This window comes from Lepidochelys kempii, chromosome 3 (assembly GCF_965140285.1).
Source record: "Lepidochelys kempii isolate rLepKem1 chromosome 3, rLepKem1.hap1, whole genome shotgun sequence".
NCBI lineage: Eukaryota > Metazoa > Chordata > Testudines > Cheloniidae > Lepidochelys > Lepidochelys kempii.
This window is the reverse complement of record NC_136382.1, coordinates 165,157,747-165,180,988: the sequence shown is the minus strand read 5'-3', so window position 1 is coordinate 165,180,988 and position 23,242 is coordinate 165,157,747. Positions and strand designations below refer to the sequence as shown.

General features: G+C 38.2%; 1 protein-coding gene across 1 annotated transcript in view; it reads right to left on the bottom strand.

Moving 5' to 3' along the window:
• USH2A (usherin) overlaps window positions 1-23,242 on the bottom strand; it is a 572,584-nt gene that overhangs the window by 436,022 nt on the left and 113,320 nt on the right. Inside the window, exons 14-19 of the mRNA XM_073338913.2 lie at window positions 19,898-20,061; window positions 16,120-16,278; window positions 13,990-14,484; window positions 11,402-11,674; window positions 8,002-8,159; window positions 5,258-5,402 (exon numbers count right to left, since the gene is read on the bottom strand). Coding sequence (XP_073195014.2) covers window positions 5,258-5,402; window positions 8,002-8,159; window positions 11,402-11,674; window positions 13,990-14,484; window positions 16,120-16,278; window positions 19,898-20,061 — 1,394 coding nt within the window. The remainder of the gene's footprint in view (window positions 1-5,257; window positions 5,403-8,001; window positions 8,160-11,401; window positions 11,675-13,989; window positions 14,485-16,119; window positions 16,279-19,897; window positions 20,062-23,242) is intronic.

The following is a 23,242-nucleotide window of genomic DNA, read 5'->3' as shown; positions in this document are numbered from 1 at the left end:
GACAGCAACAAAAGTGTTTGGTAATGTGCTTTTTAATATGGCATGCCACATTTGCATGATAATTTTTCCTTTTTAGCATGGAGCAGAAAGTGACTAGCTTAATGAGGGATTATTCAAGACAGGAATGAACAAAATGCATTCATAACTGAGAACAAAGATTGTATTATGAAACAAAAACAGGCAACTGCCGAGAAGTAACTGGATGATTGGTTTATGCATTATGAATAAAAAGGTCGAAAAATATTTATATTAGTATTCACTAATGACTATATATACAAGATTGTTGTAATTAAAATTATAAATTAACATATTAAGAGAGCTTGTTTAATCACTTTGGGTCCTATTCGCAATGAAAAGACTTATGTACATGCATGCAAAACAATGTGTGTTTTCAGACCAGCAGCAAACAGCCTTCATATTTTACTTTTAATAGAGAGAGAGAAGTTAATGCACGATTAATTACCAGCATAATGGGATATGGGTTGTTTTAAGACTGTTGCTTAGAATTGTGCAGAAAACCATTTTATGACAGGCATAAGCAAGTGATGCATTGCTAGTGCAAATGGAATGTAGCTCTCCAAAAGAGTTTGCACTGGACTTTCTTCATAAATGGATAAAAATGGACAAAATTACTTAGATTAAAAGGGTAATCAAAAAATAAAATGACATCTAGGAGCGTAAGACAGCCCAGACTGCACATCAGCATCATTACCCCAGTAAACCCAGAGGCAACTCCAAAGCCACCAATACAACTGCTTGAGGAGTCTGCCAAGAAGCCAGATGCAGCTGCTGCTGGAAGAATATCTTCTACAAATTAGCTTCTGAACCCTCTAATTGCCATCAAAAGCAAAGGAGCAGTAATACAATGTGCTGGGGTGAATGGCAGCAATCACAAGGGTGTGTTTTGGTGTCTCTCTTAAAAACAAATGTTGTTAAATTTAAGTTTGAAAAGAATCTTACCAGAGAACAAATGAAAGACAAACTTAATTACAAAAAGTGAGTTCAGTCACACAGTAGTTAATGAAACACAGCTGTATAGATTGTTTAAGGCACACTGACTATTTGATATTGAGATCTGTAGGATAAGCAATTACCGTTCTGTTATAGTCCTCACACAGCTAATTCTATTCTGCTGAAATGTCACAAACCAGGAATGGAAGCGTGGGGGGAGAAAGAGACACAACTAAATGTCTCTGTGCCTTACAGAAAACTTTTGAGCACCTGAATGTTTTGCCTTTGAGAAAACTGCATTAAGTATACGACACTGATTTGCCCATAAACTGCTTTCAAAAATGAATCATAGGTGCTGGAACTAGCGGTTCTAGGGGTGCGGCAACACCCACTGGCTTGAAGTGGTTTCCATTATATACAGAGTTTACAGTTTGATTCAATGGCTCTCAGCAACCCCACTGTACAAATTGTTCTAGCACCCCTGAAATGAAGTAGAGATCCTTAATGACAAACATCTCTGAACTCATTTTAATATTCAGGGAGTGATGCAAATATTCCTAGTATTCTATGCAACTACATTTTTTGAACCTCTTTCCTATGACCAGATCCTCCGCTGGTGTAATTTGTATACCTCCAGTCTATGAAGCTATGCCAATTACATCTGCTGGGAATGTGATCCATAATGTAATGGTCTGAATTAAACACAAAACAGAAAAAACCTTTGAAAATAAAAAAAATAGTTTAAGATCCGTGTCAAAGGGTAACTCAGGGGAGGGAGAGCTCAGTGGCTTGAGCATTGGCCTGCTAAACCCAGGGTTGTGAGTTCAATCCTTGAGGGGGCCATTTAGGGATCTGGGGCAAAAATTGGGGATTGGTCCTGCTTCAAGAAGGGGGTTGGACTCGATGACCTCCTGAGGTCCCTTCTAACCCTAACATTCTATGATTCTCCTGGGTGCCCCCTCAATGGCTACAGAGTGGCCATGCAAGCAGCCCTCTGCCTTGAGTGCCCTCTTCAGGCATTCACAGTTCCTTTTTCCTATGGGCTGATCACCTGCTTGCATTCTTCACCATATGTGAGAAGGCATCTCCTTCCTAGTGCTGCAGCAGGGCACAACAGGACCAGTACTTTTGCCTCATTTTCCCTTTTCTTCCATCGCCTCCAGTAACTCCACACAAGCTTTCCACATATAAATAGCCTTTTGTATGTTTAACTAGCATAAAAGACTCTCAACCGCAATCCAGATTTGTCCAGCACAGACCAAACAGTACATTCACTCTTTCAAGTCCCAATAATACATCAACACACCAAGTACAGCTCCAGCACCTCTCACCCTCACCCCCACACCCCACCTCAGAACCTAGAGCTGAGGAGCAGCTCTACCCTGTTTGCTTACCAGGTGTGGTTCTAGCCCTTACCCAGAGATTTCAGCAAGCTCATCCCCCCCATCATTTCCCAATCTTCAGCTCTCTCCAGCTTTCCAGCTTAGAGAGCCAGAAGGTATCTCCCTCAGCCCTCTCTGGCCATGGCTCTCTGTCCTGGAGAAGTTCACAGGTAACTCAACTGCCTTCTGCTTTCACCAACCTGATCTGACTCCACTGCTCCCCGCTTCAGGAGCATCCCCTCCCTGAAGCTTTCAGCCCAGCTCTATCCCTTCTTCTGAGCTCTTGCTACTCTCATTACTCTTTGTTCTGAGCGCTCTCTCTCTCTCTCTCTCTGAAATTCCCTGAGCAAGATAGCCAAAGTCCCACTGCCTCCAGTCCCTTGGGAGCCTACAGGGGAAAGAGGGCCTCCAAGGAGAAAGCCCTGAGAGGTCGTGCTCAATTAAAATAGCACAGAACAATCTTGTTGTGGGTCCTGAAAAAGGAGGGATAACAAGGCAAAAGGGAAAATTCCCTGAGAGCTGTAGCCCAGGGTGGGCTGAGGAACTCTTTTTGTGTTTTGCCTACGTTTGGAAAACAAAACTGTGCTTAGAAAGAGACTGTGTGTCAGGGTCCTTCCACTCTGGTATCAATAAGAGATAATGGGCCAAATTCTGTTCTCAAAAGTCAATGGGAGCTGTAGCTGTAAAGCTGGAAGCAGCATTTGGCTCTACCACAAGCTGAAACAAAACTCAAGACTACTCTAAATTGCACTAGATTGTAACAGCCGTAAGGGACCATTACACTGAAGCACACTTCAGCCACACCTCCTCCAGCAAGCTCCTTCTGCCAAGGGGCCAACAGGGAGTGGCACAGAGCCAGTGTTGCTGATTCTTTGCCAAATGGAGATTTCTTCACACCCAGAGAATTTTCACCTCCCCTTTCAAGGCCATTTTAATTCCCCTTTGAACCACTCAGTGGTGCAACAAGGACTTTGCATTGAGCAGGATCTGATCCACTATCCCTGCTATTGATGGGAATGGCATCTCCAAGTCTGTCTAGTATTATTCTACCTCTTATATTACTTGAAGATTACAAAACTAGGAGGTTTTATTTTAAAAAATAAATATATTTTAAATACTTTTTTTCAGCAAGATTTTCTCCCAGGATGGAACTGTTGAAAATATAAAACTGTTATGGAAATAGCATTAGACTCTTAACTGTAGGATTGCAAACAATTTGCTACAGTTACAAAAAAACTGAATGGTGAAAGATGAAATGGCATGCAAAATCCAAGCGTTTTGTCCTTTATATTTTAAAATTTATGAGCATAAAATCTGGGAAAATCAACATCAGTGGTACTGTTTCAACTGAGCAAATGCAATACAAGACTGAACCCTCCAATTCTCAAGGTGGTCACTTTCAAGATCTGGAAACGGTGAACAGAAAAATGTTATAATGTGGAACGTCTAATAAATCCAGACCTGTCTGTTACTCTGTTTTGTATTCTCCTGTCTTCTTTAATGTGATAGGTCTCTAAGCATTAACACAACTGAGGAGGAGACAGTCATAAACAAGCTGTCAAGCGTAACTGAGCTATTCATTCTCAATCTTTGAATAAATATATACACGCAAGATTGGATAATTTGTAATAACAACAAAAGGTCCTATGTAGGTCATATTGGTTTCTGGGGCTATTAGCCTTTGGAATCCCTTGGAACAGTAAGGTTCCTATGGTGAAGAGCTGTCCAGGCTGGCACTAATTTGATACTCCATTCCAGAGATGACAATTGGATGGTTGGGAATGATGGTGGAGAAGTAAAGTCATGCTTATATGGAATGGGTTCTTAAGACAGCCAAGTTAAAATTTTAAAGGGGCTGCAGCATGAAGAGATCAAATAAATCTCAGTGGAGTCCAGAAACAGAGACTAGACACCATCTCAGAGCCATCTCTGTTCATTCAAACAGAAGGCCTGAACAGTGAGGGAGTGGTATCCATTGTGAGAGAACAAATCACTTTCCCCATAACTGAAAACAGCTAGAAAGGAAGCCATGGAAGGGAAGAAGGGCACATTAAAATGTCTTAAATAATATTCTATATAGCAGGGGTTCTCAATTTTTTTTTCATATTTTGGACCACATCACAATAGATAGCTCATTTCATGGATCACCTCTCCTACTGTTCATGATTGCAAGGACCACCACCTTCCTATTCATGATCCCATACAGCAGCTGCATAACTGGAAATGGTAATATTCCATTTGTGGAGCACTTGCTGGTGGTGTGCAGAGAGTTGGCTGGTCACATTGCTCTCTCCACACCACCAGCAAGTGCTCCACAGATTTGGAACTGATGTTCACAGTACTGCAGCTCTGTAACAGAGAACATTCATAACCTGAATATTTTCAAATGGGCACACCCAAAATATGCATGTACATCAGTGTGTCCCTGGCATAGATACACAAATACTCACCACACACAAGCTAGTCAAAGTTTGCAAGTCCGCTTCATAAGAAAAGAATGCAACCCTCACTTGCATATAAAGCCAAGCATTTGCAAAAGTGCATATACACTTCTGCATGTTTTCATTTGAAAATCTGGCACATGAAGACTTATAAGAAACAACTGATTTATTATCAGCTCTAATCAGCGTAAGAGCTATGGATGGGCATGATATAAACAAACAGGAATAGGATAACTAAATAACTGACTTGTAATTGAGAGAGAAGCACATAAATCCTATCACATTAGAGTGTACTATAAACCTGCCTGGGAAACATTTTGTTTTGTTTTTAAACTGTCAAGGTAAACAAATTATAATTAAGCAAGTCACTTTGAATTAAAACAACACCGATCCCCGTCACTGTGCATCAAACTATGATCATCTGTACTGGTACTCATTAGAAAGCTACGTCAGCTTTGTACACGGATCAGATTATTTCCTTACCGGCTGCTAAGGTTTGTCCCATGCTTGGCTCACTGGTTACACATTCAATTCGATTGCAGAGAGTAATAGTGAAGTTGTACATTGTGTACGGTTTTAATCCTGTCACTATATAGGACAGCTCATGAGCTTCAGCTATATACACAACCTGCAAGGCAAACAAATTGGAAGATGGTACTTAGTTAAATAACAATAATAATGTTAATAGAGGATACGATCGCTAATAAGAAATTAGCCTCTGAATTTGTAGACTCATGCATTTAGACATGGAAAGGTTTGCCAAGACCCATGAGTAGAAAAGGATTATTCTGGTGAATATCAACAAGCTAGGATTTCAATAATACTTCCATCACACTGTTTTATGAGGTAATAATCAAGTTCCTGGGTGGATAAATGAGGAGACATAGTTATTGCCTCATAAAGCTGCGTAGTGGTGCTGGTATCGCTACAAACACTGTAGAATATGGATGACAAATATGTCACCATTCAGTGGTGAAATCTGAGCCTATCCATCCATCTGATCATTGCGGAATAAGTGTCCTGAGTGACACACATTCTGATGGGAACAGTCAATATTTATACAGGCAAAGAATTAGTAAGAAAAGACTTAAACTACTTTAATTTTGAGGGAAAATATCAGAGTTAGAGATAGGTGAACCTGAATAAGATTGTGTTATTCAGTTAAACTGTTTCAGATACTTGTTTCTCTAGAAATCTAAAATCTCACAAAATTGGAACCCAGGAGGTCTGAAGCACCTTACAAATAACTAAATGACACTTTCAACAACCCCATGAGGGAGGTAAGTATTACTGACAGGTTTCAGAGTAACCGCCGTGTTAGTCTGTATTCGCAAAAAGAAAAGGAGTACTTGTGGCACCTTAGAGACTAACCAATTTATTTGAGCATAAGCTTTCGTGAGCTACAGCTTATGCTCAAATAAACTGGTTAGTCTCTAAGGTGCCACAAGTACTCCTTTTCTTTTTGTAAGTATTACTGTCTCCATTTTACAGATAAGCAAATGGAGGCATAGAGACAGTACCATAAATTATATACTTACATCAGTGTCAGAAATAGAATGCTGCCATTCCCTTGCTCCCTAGCTAAAGACAACACTTCTTCACTCACTCTTTAGATTCAATATTATTGCCAAAATAATTAAAATTAAAAATCCAGTATTCTCAACCCCAAACATTTAAAAATGAGTAAGGCCTCAAAAAACTTGTGATTTTAAGATCTGGGGTTCTTTTTACTTGCCTTCTATTTTTTAGGGTTCACATTTTCAACCAGAAGACTAGAAAGACACTATTTTAAAAACAACAGCTGAGATTCTCGCACAGTAAAATGACTCCAGGAACTGGGACTTCATGAAAGAATATTGGGACAGCTGTGATAAAATTTCAAAAGTTGCAACATTGGAAATCATACATTTATATAGCACTTTTCATCCTGAAGGGTACCCAAAGTGCTCCATAAACTATGGACTGAATTCTAACCTACACTTACGCACACACTAGAAAAGCCATAGGACAAGGCAAAGTACATTACAACTATTTTTCATTCCCATTTATGGCTCCACGCAAAAAGTTTCCATGCACTGTCAGGTTCTGGGATGGGGCCTAGAAGTCATCAGGAATATTCCATAGGCGCCGACACTGTGGGTGTTCCAGGGCTGGCTCAGCACTCACCAGCCACCCTCCAATCAGCTCTTTCCACCCCAGCGCCTCTCGCCTGCTGCCAATCAGCTGTTCAGCAGCAGGCAGGAGGTGCTGGGGTTGGCGGGGGAGAGGGAGCAGTGGGGGCGGAAAGAGGCAGAGCGAGGGTGGGGCACGTTCAGGGAGGGGGCAGAGTGGAATTGGAAAGAGGCAGGGCAGGGTGAGGGTGGGGCTTTGGGGAAAGGAGCAGAGTTGTGGTGGGACCTCAGGGCAGAGCACCCCTGGAAAAAGAAGAAAGTAAGTGCCTGTAGCATATTCCAACAATGGCCAATTTACATACTCCTCCCACACAGATTATTCTTGCTTTTAGCACAGTTCAGGAGAAGGAGTAATTGAAGTTATAGTAGTCATCTGTGTAAGGCAGGATTGCCAGCCGCAATAATTCAAAAATCACCAGTCAGCACCCCAAAATCATGAGATTTATTTTTTTTTAAATGTCATGATTTTTCGCCACTACTCTTGCATTCTTTTTATTGGCCTTTTGAACCTTTGGGGATCATATTTTCAAACTTTTTCTAGAAACTACAAGGGTCACCAAAAAAATAGGCTGAAATTCTTGCATAATCACCTGACTCCAAAAGGAAAGGCTTTAAAAAACAACAAGATTACAATAAAACAGAGAGATGTCCACACTGGCAAAGGGATAGAGGGACTGCGCATGGATTGCACATATTGCTGGGTGCCCTCAGGGCACATATATATGCCGCTTTTACAGAATCAACATATGCACCGCTTGAGGGTATTTACACAATTCACCTTAATTGGCTTCTCATATCTAGGCATCTCTTTACCAACCACTGAAATACAACTCTCTTCAGGGGTACAATTCAACACCTACTTAAGCAATGCACACAACATTGCAGAAAATGGAAAGCATGCCATAAACTGCTGGGGAAAGAAATTAGGTAAGCAGAATGTACAGTAAATAGGCAAATAAAAATTTTGCCAAGACACCAAGGCTGATACTATTTTTTTTCTTCTGCATAACATCTATATAGTGGCAAACAATGAAAACAGATCGATGATAACAATACCTGGGAAAATACTGGCAACATGTTTTGTGTGGTAATTATGTTGATGCTGTATCCCATCACTTCTCCTCTTGCTACATTATCTTGTGGCTTTTCCCAAGATACATTGAGAGAATACGGTGAAAGAGGGAATACTGATGGAGATGGCATGAATACAGGAGCTAAAAACAAATGTGCTAATTTACCATAAAATAAATGAACATGTGTCATGCAAGTTTTCTTACTGCATTTGTAAAATGCCATCTGTTATAGACGATAAAATGTCTTTTCACATCCAATTCCTTAATAAGCACCTTGTAAAAAATTAATTTTCAGGTCCAAATGGAATTTTATATTGTTTTATATATTATAGAAAAAGGCAAAACAAATCACCTATGCAGAACAACAGGTTTCAGAGTAACAGCCGTGTTAGTCTGTATTCGCAAAAAGAAAAGGAGTACTTGTGGCACCTTAGAGACTAACCAATTTATTTGAGCATAAGCTTTCGTGAGCCTGTATGCATCCGATGAAGTGAGCTGTAGCTCATGAAAGCTTATGCTCAAATAAATTGGTTAGTCTCTAAGGTGCCACAAGTCCTCCTTTTCTCTATGCAGAATAAAACCTCAATTTTATAATGCACATGTTTTTAAAGAAGTACTAACCATCACTTAGCTACTAAACACCTTTTTTGGCAGATATAGGTAGGAAGTAGGTAGATGAAAAGCTCTAAGATGCTAAATCTTCATGTGATCTGAAAAAAACCTGATAAAAGCAATGATTGGTCAATGCTTAAAGCAATTTTGTTTGCTGGGCAGGTCTGAAATTAACACATCTCTCACTTCTTATAGAAGAATGCTCCTGTCTTGGATAACAAAACCTGTAAAAGCACAGTCTGCACTGCAGTCAAAGCCCTACCTTCTTACTTTGTAATGACAGAATCCCAACTCAGAGTGCCTCTTATGTACAAACACCGTACTAATGGACCTCTTCCCAAGAGAAAATTTGACACTTTTGTCACATATGCTATTTAAAAACTGACAAGCAGAAAGACAAATTCCAAAAGGGGTTTTAGCCTAGCCTCCCATTTTGTGGAAGCAAATAACTGAGGACATAATTTTGGAGGCACCAACAAATGCGGACATCACTAATGAGTAGAGCTCCATGTCTGTCATGGAGGTCACAGAAGTCACAGATTCCGTGACTTTCTGCAACCTCCGTGACTTCTGCAGGGACCAGTGTGGCTGATTCCAGGGCCTCCCAAGCAGCTGGCTCCGGGGGCAACTGCTCAGATAGCCCCTAGGGACAGCCACACCAGCCGCTGCTCCGGCGGCCCTAGGCAGCAGTCCCCAGCTGGCCAGAGCAGCCGTGGTCCCCGGCAGCTGGCGCCATTGGTCCGGGGAGCACCCCCTCCCCTCCACCAGCAGCGGCCCCATTCTGCTCCCCCAGTGCCCCAGCCCCAAGATATAATGACAGGTATAAGTCATGGACAGGTCACGGGCTGTGAATTTTCGCGTTTATTGCCCATGATCTGTCTATGACTTTTACTAAAAGTACCCGTGACTAAATTGTAGCCTTACTGATACTGATGAGACATTTAACTGCTGAAATCTGAGCTCTATCAGGTAGGAAAAGCCAGAATTGTCAGGAGAGCTCAGCTCCAATTTAGGCAAGAAAATAAGTGGCCTGATTATCAGAAGAGCTCAATATGTTGAGTGCTGAACTCTTTTGAAAATTTGGCCCCACAGGTGTTACGACGCCAGCTGTTGTGTGCAGAGTACTTTTGAAAATCTGGTCCCTATTTAGGAGCCTGGCCCTTATTTAGTGCATGAGAGCTGAGCACTTTTAAAAATCTAGCCCCACTTGTGAGTGTTGAGTTCTTGAAAATGTGGACCTGAGCTTTTTTTAAAAAACTAGGTGTAAATGCAAGCTAAGGCCCTGATTCAGGATATAATTTAAGCATGTATTTAAAGTTAGGCTCATGCTTAAGCATCTTTCCTGAATAAGGACTTAAATGATATTCATTGCATCCACATTTATTTCTTCCCCCAAAATTGCAAGTGCTACAGAGTCTGAGTTTGTTGACCTTTGTCAAGGTTCCTTCCCCACTCTGAACGCTACGGTACAGATGTGGGGACCTGCATGAAAAACCTCCTAAGCTTATCTTTACCAGCTTATAGACAGACAGAGACCCTTTGTTTCTCTCCCTCCTCCCAGCTTTTGAAAGTATCTTGTCTCCTCATTGGTCATTTTGGTCAGGTGCCAGCGAGGTTACCTTTAGCTTCTTAACCCTTTACAGGTGAGAGGAGCTTTCCCCTGGCCAGGAGGGATTTCAAAAGGGTTTACCCTTTCTGTCTATCTATATGCTTTTTCTGCCAGGGATAGACAAGGAATGGAGTCTTAGAACTTTTAGTAAGTAATCTATCTAGGTATGTGTTAGATTATGATTTCTTTAAATGGCTGAGAAAAGAATTGTGCTGACTAGAATAACTATTTCTGTCTGTGTATCTTTTTTGTAACTTAAGGTTTTGCCTAGAGGGGTTCTCTATGTTTTGAATCTAATTACCCTGTAAGATATCTACCATCCTGATTTTACAGAGGTGATTTTTTTACTTCTATTTACTTCTATTTCTATTAAAAGTCTTCTTGTAAGAAAACTGAATGCTTTTTCATTGTTCTCAGATCCAAGGGTTTGGGTCTGTGGTCACCTATGCAAATTGGTGAGGCTTTTTATCCAACATTTCCCAGGAAAGGGGGGGTGCAAGTGTTGGGAGGATTGTTCATTGTTCTTAAGATCCAAGGGTCTGGGTCTGTAGTCACCTAGGCAAATTGGTGAGGCTTTTTACCAAACCTTGTCCAGGAAGTGGGGTGCAAAGTTTTGGGAAGTATTTTTGGGGGGGAAAGACGTTTCCAAACAGCTCTTCCCCAGTAACCAGTATTTGTTTGGTGGTGGTAGCGGCCAATCCAAGGACAAAGGGTGGAATATTTTGTACCTTGGGGAAGTTTTGACCTAAGCTGGTAAAGATAAGCTTAGGAGGTTTTTCATGCAGGTCCCCACATCTGTACCCTAGCGTTCAGAGTGGGGAAGAAACCTTGACAACCTTCAAGGCTCACCTCAAGCCCTACCTATTCTCCCAGGTTTTCAGAAAAAAAGGGGGTTAATGAGGGTTTGCTTGAAGAAGGTACACACATTGATGGGGAAAACTAGGTAAAATTCAGAAAACCAAACTTAAGAGTAATAAGATTTTGTTATCATATGACCTTAGAAGTTTGTTGCAGTGTAATTGTGATTTTTTTCTTCCACAGTCATTTTACTCATGTTAAATTCCTAGAATTTAGCCCTATATGGTTATTTACTTAACATAAAAGCTCTTTTTTAAATACATTCTAGGTTTTAAAAAATAAGTTAATATGAACTAATACTTACCTCCTTCTCCAGTTCTTCCTGATATCCAGTCTGAAAATATACTACCAGCCATGTTTACGGCTAAAACACAAAACTCATACTCTGTGAATGGCTCAAGAGCAGTAATTGTGGTGCTGGTCTGAGGTGGCATTAATGCGTTTTCATTAGCAGACTCCATAATTGGCTGAGGACTGAGCCATCCACTGCTTTGGAAGATGCGACTTTCAGGAGGAATACGAGTTCCATCTGATCGTAATGCTCCTCTCATATAGATTTCATACCTTATGATTATACCTAGAAATAACAGTGAGTAAACAATAGTAATGTATTGCAAATTGTTATTCAGCATACAATTAAAATATCAACACAAAATATTTAAAAAACTAATAATCTAGCAACCGAGCCCATAGAAAATATAATGCACGCAAAGGTGTAATTTTAATTGCTATAGAAGTTCACTTAGCTAGGGATATTTTCCCCCCTAATTTGTTGTTATTCTTTGTTGTGGTTGTTATTTGATTAAACATTTGGTCTTACAACCCACATAATTTTTGCACTTGAAAAAAATCTTAGGTTGAACTGTTATAATTTGATTGGTTATGCTTTTTCTCTGAGGACAGATAAAAGGTTGTTCTAGAGAGTTCCTACACGGATACCATAGTACTATAGCATATTATTATTTTCAAAGGAACAAGTGTTTGTGCAATGGACAGATCATTATTTAAGTGGCAGCAATGGTCAGTGCCTTTAAAATAAGCTGATGTGATGGGAGACTGTTTTTTGTCAATTTTCCATCAAAGGGAATCTATAACTAAGTGGCAAGATCTCAATGGTCAAGAAACAGCAGCTGGACTTAGGTACAGCATATTAGTTAAGTGCATGCCTAATTTTGAGCGCACAAGTAAGCCCATTAACCTCACATGCTTCAAGCACCTTGCTGAACTGAGGCCTGAGAGAGCAGAAAAAATTAAATATTTAATGGGAGACATCTGAGAGACCAGGAACATCAGCACAGCCAGAACTTAATAAGCATCAGAGTGGATAATATCTGGAGCCAAATTTATGGACTTAAAGGAACTGAATAACCGTAACTGGCGGTTTGTGCATGAGGGAGGGTGGGGAGAAGAGACGGGACGACAACTTGTCCCTTCGTTTTTTTGGCAGACAGAAAGATCTGAACAGGCACCAAAGGAAATAAAATAGCATTCTTCACAGCTGCCTAGTCTTGCAAGTACATGTAAATTATGGTAATTTTAAGCTACAGACAATTAAATTACATTGGGACCTTCTTATTTTCTGTTTCATTCTTAGAGAAGAGTCACACTATCTAGTATTAAGTTAAATTAAAAAATGCATACATAGCAATTGTTACCTTCCCCAATATAAAATATCTTTGAATTTTAAAAAATACTAAGCATATGATATTAGCATTGAAAAATTGTTCCTGCTATGCATATCCCTAACACGGCTGTGCTCTACCAGAGGCACAGTTACCAGCAGCCTCTGTGGGCCAAAAAATAGTGTGGACCAAAAAATAGTGAGCTATCTATACTATACCAGACTGGGGGTCTTACCACTCATTTGCTCGAACACTGAGTTTTCTGACAAACAAAATGAAGTGCTTCTTCCATCAGCAGTTGTTGGGAGAAGTGAGAATGGAATCCAGGAGCTGACATTGATTGCATCAACTACCATAGGCTTACAGATCAGGGAGTGACAACCACCAGATATAACTACGAGGCACATACAGTAAGGATCAAGAGGCTAGTATTGACATGAGCTAACACTGCAGTGCCTATAGTCGTAATAATTACAGCCCTAAGCATACAGAAACATTCTGGTGTAGGCTAATTTCCTGACTCTAGCTAAATTAGAAAGAAAAGGTTTTCACAGAAAGTGGGAACTGAGACCTGTGTACCACTTTTGTGTACACAAATGCTCTTTCCTGAAGTATCTGTGAGGTTTGCCATGCAAACATTACCAGTGTGATTTATAAGAGTCCCACAAAAATTTGGCCCATGGACTGCAAGATAAAATGGTAAACAGCAGAATGGAGTGCATCACAGTGTCTTCCTTACAAAAGCTGGTGCTTCCACATACACAAACTAAAACCAAGTCAGGCTCATAACATTTGAACATTATCAAATCTGTAACAAAGTTAGCTTAATAACAGAATGAGCTGCCATATATGCCTCATGGTTTAAAAAACAGATTCTCTCCATTCTCTTAGTTTGTTAATCTTTTTACTTACTGATCTAGTAGACACAGCAACGGTCACTGCATCTGTGTGAACTAATTGATGAGAAAAATGGATTTTACAGTAAACCTTTAATTGTAAACATTGTTCTTGTTGAGGCAGATGTCACTAAGTGGTAAATCCTGGTCCCATTGCAGTCACTTAGAATTTTGCACTCCAATGGAATCAAGACTTGACCCTAAGAGACCACACAATAGTATCAGACAACAGATAATATTAAGGGATAGTTTAACTGATTTTTTTGTTCAATGTTTATGTCCCACTGACCTGGAAAACATGAACAGATTTAGATAAAATACTGCTTTTCAATGGCTGAGTCTCAGTTTAAGAGATTAAACGTATTAAGACTTACCATTTGGTTTTGTAGGTGGAGACCATTTTAGGGTGAGCTCTGTAGCACTGATGTTTTGTATCACAGGAGAGCATTGCCCTTCCGGAGGGGCCTGTGCAGTAATTATTGTCACTGGCAGGCTCTGCAAACAGCCTCCACTGGTACATGCTTCAACACCAAAAATGTACTTTGTAAACGGAACCAGATTCTGAATAGTTGTAAAGGTTTCTAAACCTTCATACTGGCCACAAGGCTGAAGATCAACTGAATAAGCACACGTCAAAACATATTTTTCTATAGGCCCAGAGTCATTTGATGGGGTTGTCCAGTTAAAGGAAATGGTGTGTGGGCCAACAGGAGAAATTATATTTAAATGTAGGTTTCCTCTAGGTGTCCCTGATTTTGTTCTGTACATCACTGTTGCACTCCTTGTAGAACCATGAACATTGCTGACCTTGAGGTAATAGGAATAGAATGTATAAGGGAACAAAGTGGTGTCACTGAAGTTCTGAGTTCCTAAAACAAACATAAGAAGAAAATTATGTTCCACATGTCAAACATCTAGAAACCAGTCTTGAATTTGTTGCTTTTTATGAAAGTTTTGAAAGGCCACAGTATCCACATCGGAAAAGATTAAGTATTAAATGCAGTATAAATTAAAATCCGATACTTGGCTAATTGTAGGTATAAATCAAAGTTTCTATTCCAAAAATTTAAAATATTTTGTCATCAAGAAGTCTTCTCAACCCCAGGGTATCAGAGGAGTGGGAGAAAGGGGAAAGAGAAAAGTCGAGGTCAAAGAATAGGATTTTTATTCATGTATGTTTCATCTGCATTCTGATGATGCTAGTTTCCTGTTTTCATTTTGTCTGGAAGAAAAAACAAAACAAGAAAGAGTCTTTCCCTTCCCCTTTATATTTCTACATGGTTAAGTCCAATGAACTATGATTTAGAATCTTAAATAGATTTTGGTATTATTCCATATTTTATGGCAAGCATTCTGTTTTATCTTTAAGATGGAGAGTGTTCCCAGCTTCCAACAGCAAAGCTAGTAGAGAGCTTAAAAAAAATCATCACTCTAATGAGGTACTCTGCAATCCTACCAGCCAAATCATCAGGCCAAGTAAGGAGACTATTGTTAATTTTCCTTGAAAAGTTCAATGCTTCCACAACTGTAATTTCAAACTCTCATTTAGTAATAAGATCTGTATTCACTCAGTTGCACTTAAGTGGCATTTCCTGTGTGTACTATAGATGCCCCTCCGACACACAGACACACACACACTAAGAATAAAGTAATAAACATCAGAATATTATTAGAATACAAATTTCTGACAGCATTAAGAAATTGTTCGTACTGCTGAAATGCCATGCAGATGATTTTCACATCATTAATTAGAGTGAGTGCCAGGAAATGTCAGAAATGTAATTTTTTTAACCAAATAGAAAATAATGGTTTTGTTAAATAGGAGTATATCAATGTCTGATTATCCAAGTAGTGAATATTTAGGGTTTTTAAAGCAGCTCCTTAAATATATCAGTGTAATCATGAAATAGTGTCTTCATCTTGCACTCTGTTCTTAAACAGATTATATGGTATGATATTATGAACCTGAACAAAATATATTGACTTTACTTGTGAAAGGATTCAACTTAATTTCTAAGTTTTCGCTTTTTGCTAGGAAATGAAGCAAATGAAAATCTATCATATGATTCCTCACCTTTGTGGTCATTTCTATTTCTCTCACCACATTCATCGAGTCCCGTAACATACTTTCACCTTTGATTCACTGTGTTCAGCTGTATTACATAGTGTCTACATGTAAGGTACACAATGTAACCAAGTATGATAAGTACTTAAACATAATATATCAGAATTAAAAATAATGAGGGACTATACATGGCTCAAGCATTTTTAACAGGCCTCAGATTAGGCACTGAACAACTGAGGCACTCAAATTCAATAACCATTTTTGAAAATTTAAACAGATGTTTCTTTCCAAAGAAATCTAGGAATGTGGAACCTTAGCCAACTAGTAGGAAAAACTGAATACTGAAAAACCTTATAGAACTAATGACAGGAACCTGAGATAACAACTGGAAAAAAGATAATATATTATGTCAAACACTGTTGTCTTCATTAATACTCACTATAAGGATAGTGGTCTTCTGTTGTATAAATTTCAGTCTCATCTCTATACAGTCCGTAAGTAAGCCAGTTGGAATTTGGAGAATCAGGGGGGTTCCATGAAAGATAGATAACAGAAGAATTTAGAATTTCTCCTCTGGGTGGAGGTTGCTGGGACGGAGCTAAGGATAATTTTTAAAAAAGAACATTTTTAAAACAGAGCTCATCAATAAACATACAAATAAACAGAAGTGAAATCTTTAGGATAAAGGTTATTCTGACACAAAAAACAATGTCATGTGGACATATGGTCAATAGAAAATTAATAAACAAAGTTAATGCATCAGAACTACTCTGCAACAAAACTTTTTATATAACTACATAACACAAAATTTTGTACATCAAAGCAGCAGCCTAAATACATTTAGAAAAACCACAAAAGTTAAACAACAGTGTTACCATAGTTTTTTAAAAGCTCCTTTTTCTTTGTTTCTTTTGTTTTTAGGAAATTATCAAGAGATGGATTGTATTTCTCTGTGCACATTATTAATTTAAAGTTTGCAATCTAATCATCTGTTGCATTTTCAGAAGGTTCGTTTCCATTCAGTTTAATTCAATGGCCACATAACTTCATCTAACGAAGCAGAAGAGAAAAATATTACCTCTGTCTATCATAAGGTTGCAAGAGACCAATCCTGAGGCCATTGGGCTTGATTCTGATCTCCCTTAAACAAGTTTTACACCAATATTAACTACATAAACTTAAACAGATTTACTCCTGAATTACACCAGTATCAACAAACAGAGGCCTGAGGGGTGCAAGACAAGGCCCAGTATGTTCTAGTTACCATCCTCTTTACAGCACAAGTAAATTATCAGATTACAGTTTATTAGAGGATAGCCCATTATCTCAGTGCAAGGCATATTTAGGTCTTGGTCTATTATCAAAGAGCAAAATTCCCTCTGTTTTCTTTCTGTGATCCAAATGAATGACCACGGTTCTTTCTGAGTGATGGTGGTGGTGGGGTTGCTCAGTAAAATATACTTAAATATTCTTAAATGAATTTTTAACATTTTTTATAAAATAGATATAATATATAAGCCAGAACACATAAGGCCAATCTCCTAAGTAGGCACTACCCTCCCCCTGCTTTCCAGTACAAGGGGGGAGTGTGTTTGCTGCTTTTCTGCACCTAGCCAACTTTGGGGACTAATATCTATAAGGAAAGCTCCATGAATCTAGGACCATTCTGGGTGTGGCGGTTAAACATCTTCCCTATTCTATGGGCCAAAGAGCACGCTGTGGGAACCACATCACAATTCAAAACCTGTGGCGTTTCATGGACGTTTGTTCTCTAGTTGTGTCATCATCATATATAGAAGTTTGCTGAATATGTCTAATTCTCTCTCTCTCTCCAAAATATATATATCTGCTTCGCCAAACCAGTTTGTGTTTTTATATGAGGACTTGGCTTCCACAAATAAGACTTGTGAAGAATGATGGCACCATGAATAGCACAAGAGTCCTCAACACACAACTAAAACATGAGCTAACTGCAGAAATATCATAGAACATATTGTTAGTGTTCCTCGGGTAGGTGGAAATTGTAAAAATCCGCATCTTTTTCTTAGAAGGGGTATCCTGCTTTGGCACTATTCTAGCTTTTAGATCCAACAAGGATTAGAGGGAGAGATTGTCAAGAGCACCTAAAGAGTTTAGGGGCAGGAGTCCAATTGAAAGTCAGAAGGACTTGCACTCCCAAATCGTTGAAAGTTTCCCCCACAATGTAGCTATATTGTTAACTTATCAAGACATGCACCATCCAACTGAGTAATCACATGAATTTATTAGGTTAATCTGGATTCTCTCTTGTTCTGGTTTGTTACTCTTATTTGTTGTAGCCTGTGTTATAGTTAGACTATAAGCTCTTTGTGGGAGGAACATGCCTTTCTGTTGTTGTTCATTGGTTGGTTTCATTTGACTTGGGGCGGAGGGACAGAATGAAGCAGCTGGCATACTTTAGGCCCAAAAATATAAAATAAGTCTCCCTCCAGTAGAATGTTATTTGGATACTGGCAGTGCCTTACGTTTGTTTCTGCTAACGCAGATTTATGTGGGTGGTGCACTTACTAATATGATAGCTCTCAGTAAAATGCTAAATTACAATGAGGCATAATCACAAATGATGTACCACTTAAAATACAGAATTTCCGTTTTGGTACATTCATCGCACTGGAAGTACTGAACATCTGGACACATCATTTTTATATGGTTCTGATTGATGAGTGTGAATTCATTGTCTTGCCACAGATCCCTAGATTTGCACAAGACTGAGCAGATATAGAGTAGCATTTACAAAGCTAGGCATTAATCTAGAGGGGCAAAGCCGCAAAACTGGTGACAACAATTAGAAACTACTGGCAAGAATACCTGAAAGGAGAAGATTACAACTCCTACATAATTTATGTCCAGAAAAAGACTCCAGTTACTATTCAGAATGCTGTACAAGTTTTCCCATGTTTTCTAATTGAAATCTATATTAATCTATGTCATTTAAAATTTTATAGCAGAATTGCCATTGACCTTTATAAAATGTATACAGTGATATAAATTAGCTGATCAGTTAAAGATGAAAAGCACCATAAAAATGCTAAGTATTATTATAAATTCAAATGAAGCACTATACACCTAAAAGTGAAATTCCAAAACCAAATCAAACTATCAGGACAATGGAGAAGAACTATGTGTTCTAGAGATGGGTCTAAACCAAAACCCTGAATCTGAATACTTTCAAATTTGAGAAATTCGTGTCTGGAAATAAATACATCTTTCCGGTTCAGACCTATTTATAGTACTGTATATGTTCTTCAATGATATACTGTTTAAACTTAACTTGATATAGGACCCAAACACAAACTGCAAACAAAGTGAAAGTTTTTTGTGTTTGTGAGTGCCCTTTGCATGTGTGCATACACACACAAAATCTACCACACAGATACAATGGTGTTGAACATGATGTAAATGCCTAGACAAACTAGATAAACAGATATGTTGCAGAAGCAATGTGCCAAAACACATAGCCATGTGAGGCGTCTAAGTCCCCATTTTCAAAAGTGTTTTAAGAGCCTAAATCACTTAAAAGTTTTTGAAAATTTTAATCCTTTTCTACACTAGACCTTTTTCTTAAAATTTCCCAGTAGTGCAGCTTGACCATTGGTATCAATAATACAATTGTTACTATAGCCAAGCACCCAATGTATGCCAGCATAGAGATAAGCCATAGAAAAACAAAATTTTAAAGTATCATTTTGACTAATTAGGAATCATATAAAGGCTGATGCCTTGCCATCCCTGTACTTCAGACTCATTGCAGTTGCCGCAGCGCAGGTGCTCAGTAGCAATGTGTTTCTTTTCAATGTCTCACTCAGTTGACAGCATAGCTTTAGCCGTCTACACAAATCAGTTTGATGACCTTTCATGATGTTTTACATTGTCTCCCACAGCGATGGATGAAGGCCCCATGAGGTGGCAAGCTAAGTTTCACTATGAGCCTGATCCTGAAGCCAATGGGGGCTGTGGGTGCTCAGCCACTTGAGTTCAAGCTCTGTGTATGGTACAAAGCTCTATGAAGTACTCTAACTAAATCTTTCCAGAAGGATATCCTAAGATAGCTATAAAGAAGAAGAAAAATAGGATCTTGAAATATGGGGGAAAAAACCCACTTTTAGTATTACAGAACTAATTTAACACTAAAAACCATTAATTTGAAAGACATGCTTTTAAGACCAACATCCACTTACTTTTACTGCAGCCAAATAGGTTGTGGACGTCCAAATTACTAGCATTGGGAACACAGTTGTCACATTTCAAGCCAGTTACAAATTGTTTACAAACACATTGTCCAGTAACAGGATGACAAGTCCCATTAATGACTCCTGAAGGATGACAATTACAAAGCTGACATCTATAAACAAAAACAAACCGAGAAAGTAATCAAAGCACATTAACACTTCAGTTAGACGCAGGAGGGTTTTATTTAGTGGCTTCTTTTGTCTTACATAATTCAGAATTATAATTAAACAGCTTAGTGGACAAAGGTGCAGTAAAAAAAGGTTAATACTTGAATTTATTTAAAAAAATAAAATGCAGCTTAAAAATTTGCAAGTAATCTATTTCATACAGTTTTAATAAATACTCAAAATAAGCATTTGAAATCTGAGCACTAGATGAAATTTATTCTAAGTAGGATAAAGAAAATGGTTTAGATTTAAAAACGTTAATATAGAATTGATCCGTACACAGAGTGCATAACAGTATTGATTAATAAACCTATTATTGGTCCAATCATATAACCCTTATTCACAGAAAATATTCCTTACTCACAAAAATAGTGCAACGGAAGTCAATATATTTTTTTGGCCTGCTTTATGTATGAGAGAGATCTTCAGGATATATTCAAATCCTGAACAATCTAAGCTTTCATCAAAGAAAAAAGTTTCTTGCCCACAGAGGCAATAGATAGGGATGCAAATGCAGAATAAATAAAAGAGGAAAGATCCAAAGACTGGGAAGAAGGAGAAAAACAGAAAGGAGGATAGAGTAAGAAGAGAAAGGTGAGAAATGCCACTGGTCATAATGGGGAGCACATTTTCCCCACTATGTGATACTGAAAATAACAATAAGGTACTTAAATAAATGATAATAATTAAAAGTTTAACTACTACACAAAGGTCCACATACTAACCTTCATCCTTTGTGCAAACCTCTCATTGGCATCAGTGAAATATTCTCAGTGGATTGAGATATTTGATCTTAAATCTATATGCTGGCTCATGGACCACAGTTAAAAATGGAATTTGTTCCTCTCCACAGTATATGTTTGAAAACCCCACCAAACAAGGGTTTTTGTAATTGATATATATTTTTCCCCAGTGCTACTGAATTATATCATCGCTACAAATTCAGCTAAAAATATAAGGTGTGTGATTCACAATAATGGACTTATCCACATAACAGACAATGGTTTGTCTTTGAGTGAACAACCTACATCCCATTGCCAATTCTCTGAGTCATGCCACCCACCTCAGCACAGAGTTTAATAGCAGCAAATAAACCACAATTAACTTTTCTGCTCTAATTTTCGAATCTCACATTTGTACCTCAATGGACGGAACAAATATTTAAAAAACCATGGCCAAATCCCTGGCTGTAATTCATTACCATACAGTACAAATCAGGAAGGGGAGCCACAAAAGTATTGTAAACTTAGTTTGCACTCACCTAAACCTGAGCTGGCTGTGCAATGGTCCTGTCCTCTGGCATAAATGAGAGCAGCCTGAAGGCAGCTCTAAATTACACCAGGTGCCAACAGTCACAAGAGGACAATTAAATAACAGTCAGGGACTTGAAGGATATATGGAAGATTCAGTTATGTTTCCTTTGTTCTGGTAGGACACCTATGCTAGCCTGGGAAGGTTTCCTACACTTAGGCTGATCCTCCTGTGACTGGTTACACTTGCTCTGTGGCCAGATCTCACTGGTGGTGCAAGATAAATTGAATGCATCATATTCAAGATTCTGCCCCGTATTTCCACTTCACTTTTCTTTATTCCCTCTCTCAGACACACCTGTACGTCAAATAACGCTGAGTTCATCTACGCTTTAGGATGATAAAAGCAAAGGGAAACAAACCAACTTTTTTCACATTGGAGTACTAAGATCCAGGTCAATAATCAGTGAAATAGACATTAAATGTGACAGATTTTTAAACAACTTTAAGAGAACTATTCACATACATTTTTTGCCCATCACAGAGCTCTGTTTATTAGAGTTCTTTTACTCCACTGCAACTCTTGCTGTGTGATCTCCTGAGTAATCATTCAACACCCTTAAAAAGGCTGATAAAAGCTAAAGCTGCAAAATAAGCTGCAAATTTGTTTTATGGACTAATATCCCTTTGGGAATAAATAAAATACATTCTCTCCTGGAAGCCACTATACTATAGTTTGCTCTCTTTTATAGTCAGGAGAAAAGGGCAATTTTTTCAACAACTGTATTAAGTCCTTTCATCTGTAGACAGTGTAACCAAAATCCCCCTTCAAATAGAGGTTTTGTTTAGACTATTTAAATGTCATGACTGAAGAAAATGGTTTAGTTAGAGATAAAAAAGAAGATAGTGTATTGATAGGCAAATAATTCTATTTTATTATTTCATAATTTCATTACATACTGCTATTTAGTGTGTATAGTTTCTGGGGAGTTTTAATGCAAGTGTCTCAGTACATAAATAATGAGAGACTTCTCTCAGTACTACTGTATATTACTGGACCTCTCATGAATAAGGGTCCCCTGAGTATTTCAGTTTTCATTATCATTCACTCATGAAACAATCAAATTAGTTTTAGATACACTATATTTACAGTGCCTTACAGTTGTCTCGGGGGGAGGAGGGTGTTTTTTGAGTTAAGTACTTATTTTGTCTTCTAGCCAACATATAGAAATATCTGTCTCCATCTTTATTAACATAAGTCCCAATCCTGCAAACACTAATGTATGAGTTGTCCTGTTGACTTCAGTGGGACTACTCACATGTGTTTCCAGGATCACAGTCTTCATTAGTATCCTAAATAGCGAAATCAATACATTTTATTATTTTAAAAGTTTACCGTACATTTGTGAAGTCAATATTTTTATGCCACTAAGGACTTTTATGGTAAATAAACAAACATTCCTTGAAACTTTCTAGCCATACAAGCAATATTTTCAACATTCTTGAGGACTGTTAATAAAATAAATTAGAAGCTTATTTTATTTTTTTAAACGCTACCTTCCCAAGACATTTTAAATCAAACATATTTCACATTTATTAAAACAGAATTACACATAATCAAAGAAAAAAGACTTAAAACATGGAAAGAGAAATACCAAGCCAAGATGAATTGCAATATTGATTTTGCAAAGATAAATGGTTTTTGTAATATTAATATAGAGAAACCTTTATTACATTGACTCTCTAGGTGCAGTTAGAGCCTCTACAGCAATCTGTTTAAAATCTTAATTTTTCATCCTTATGGGAAAACCTCACTTGCTAAGTGGATTTCATAAACAGTAATCTGTCAAGAGATATATATAGATAAACAATTTGT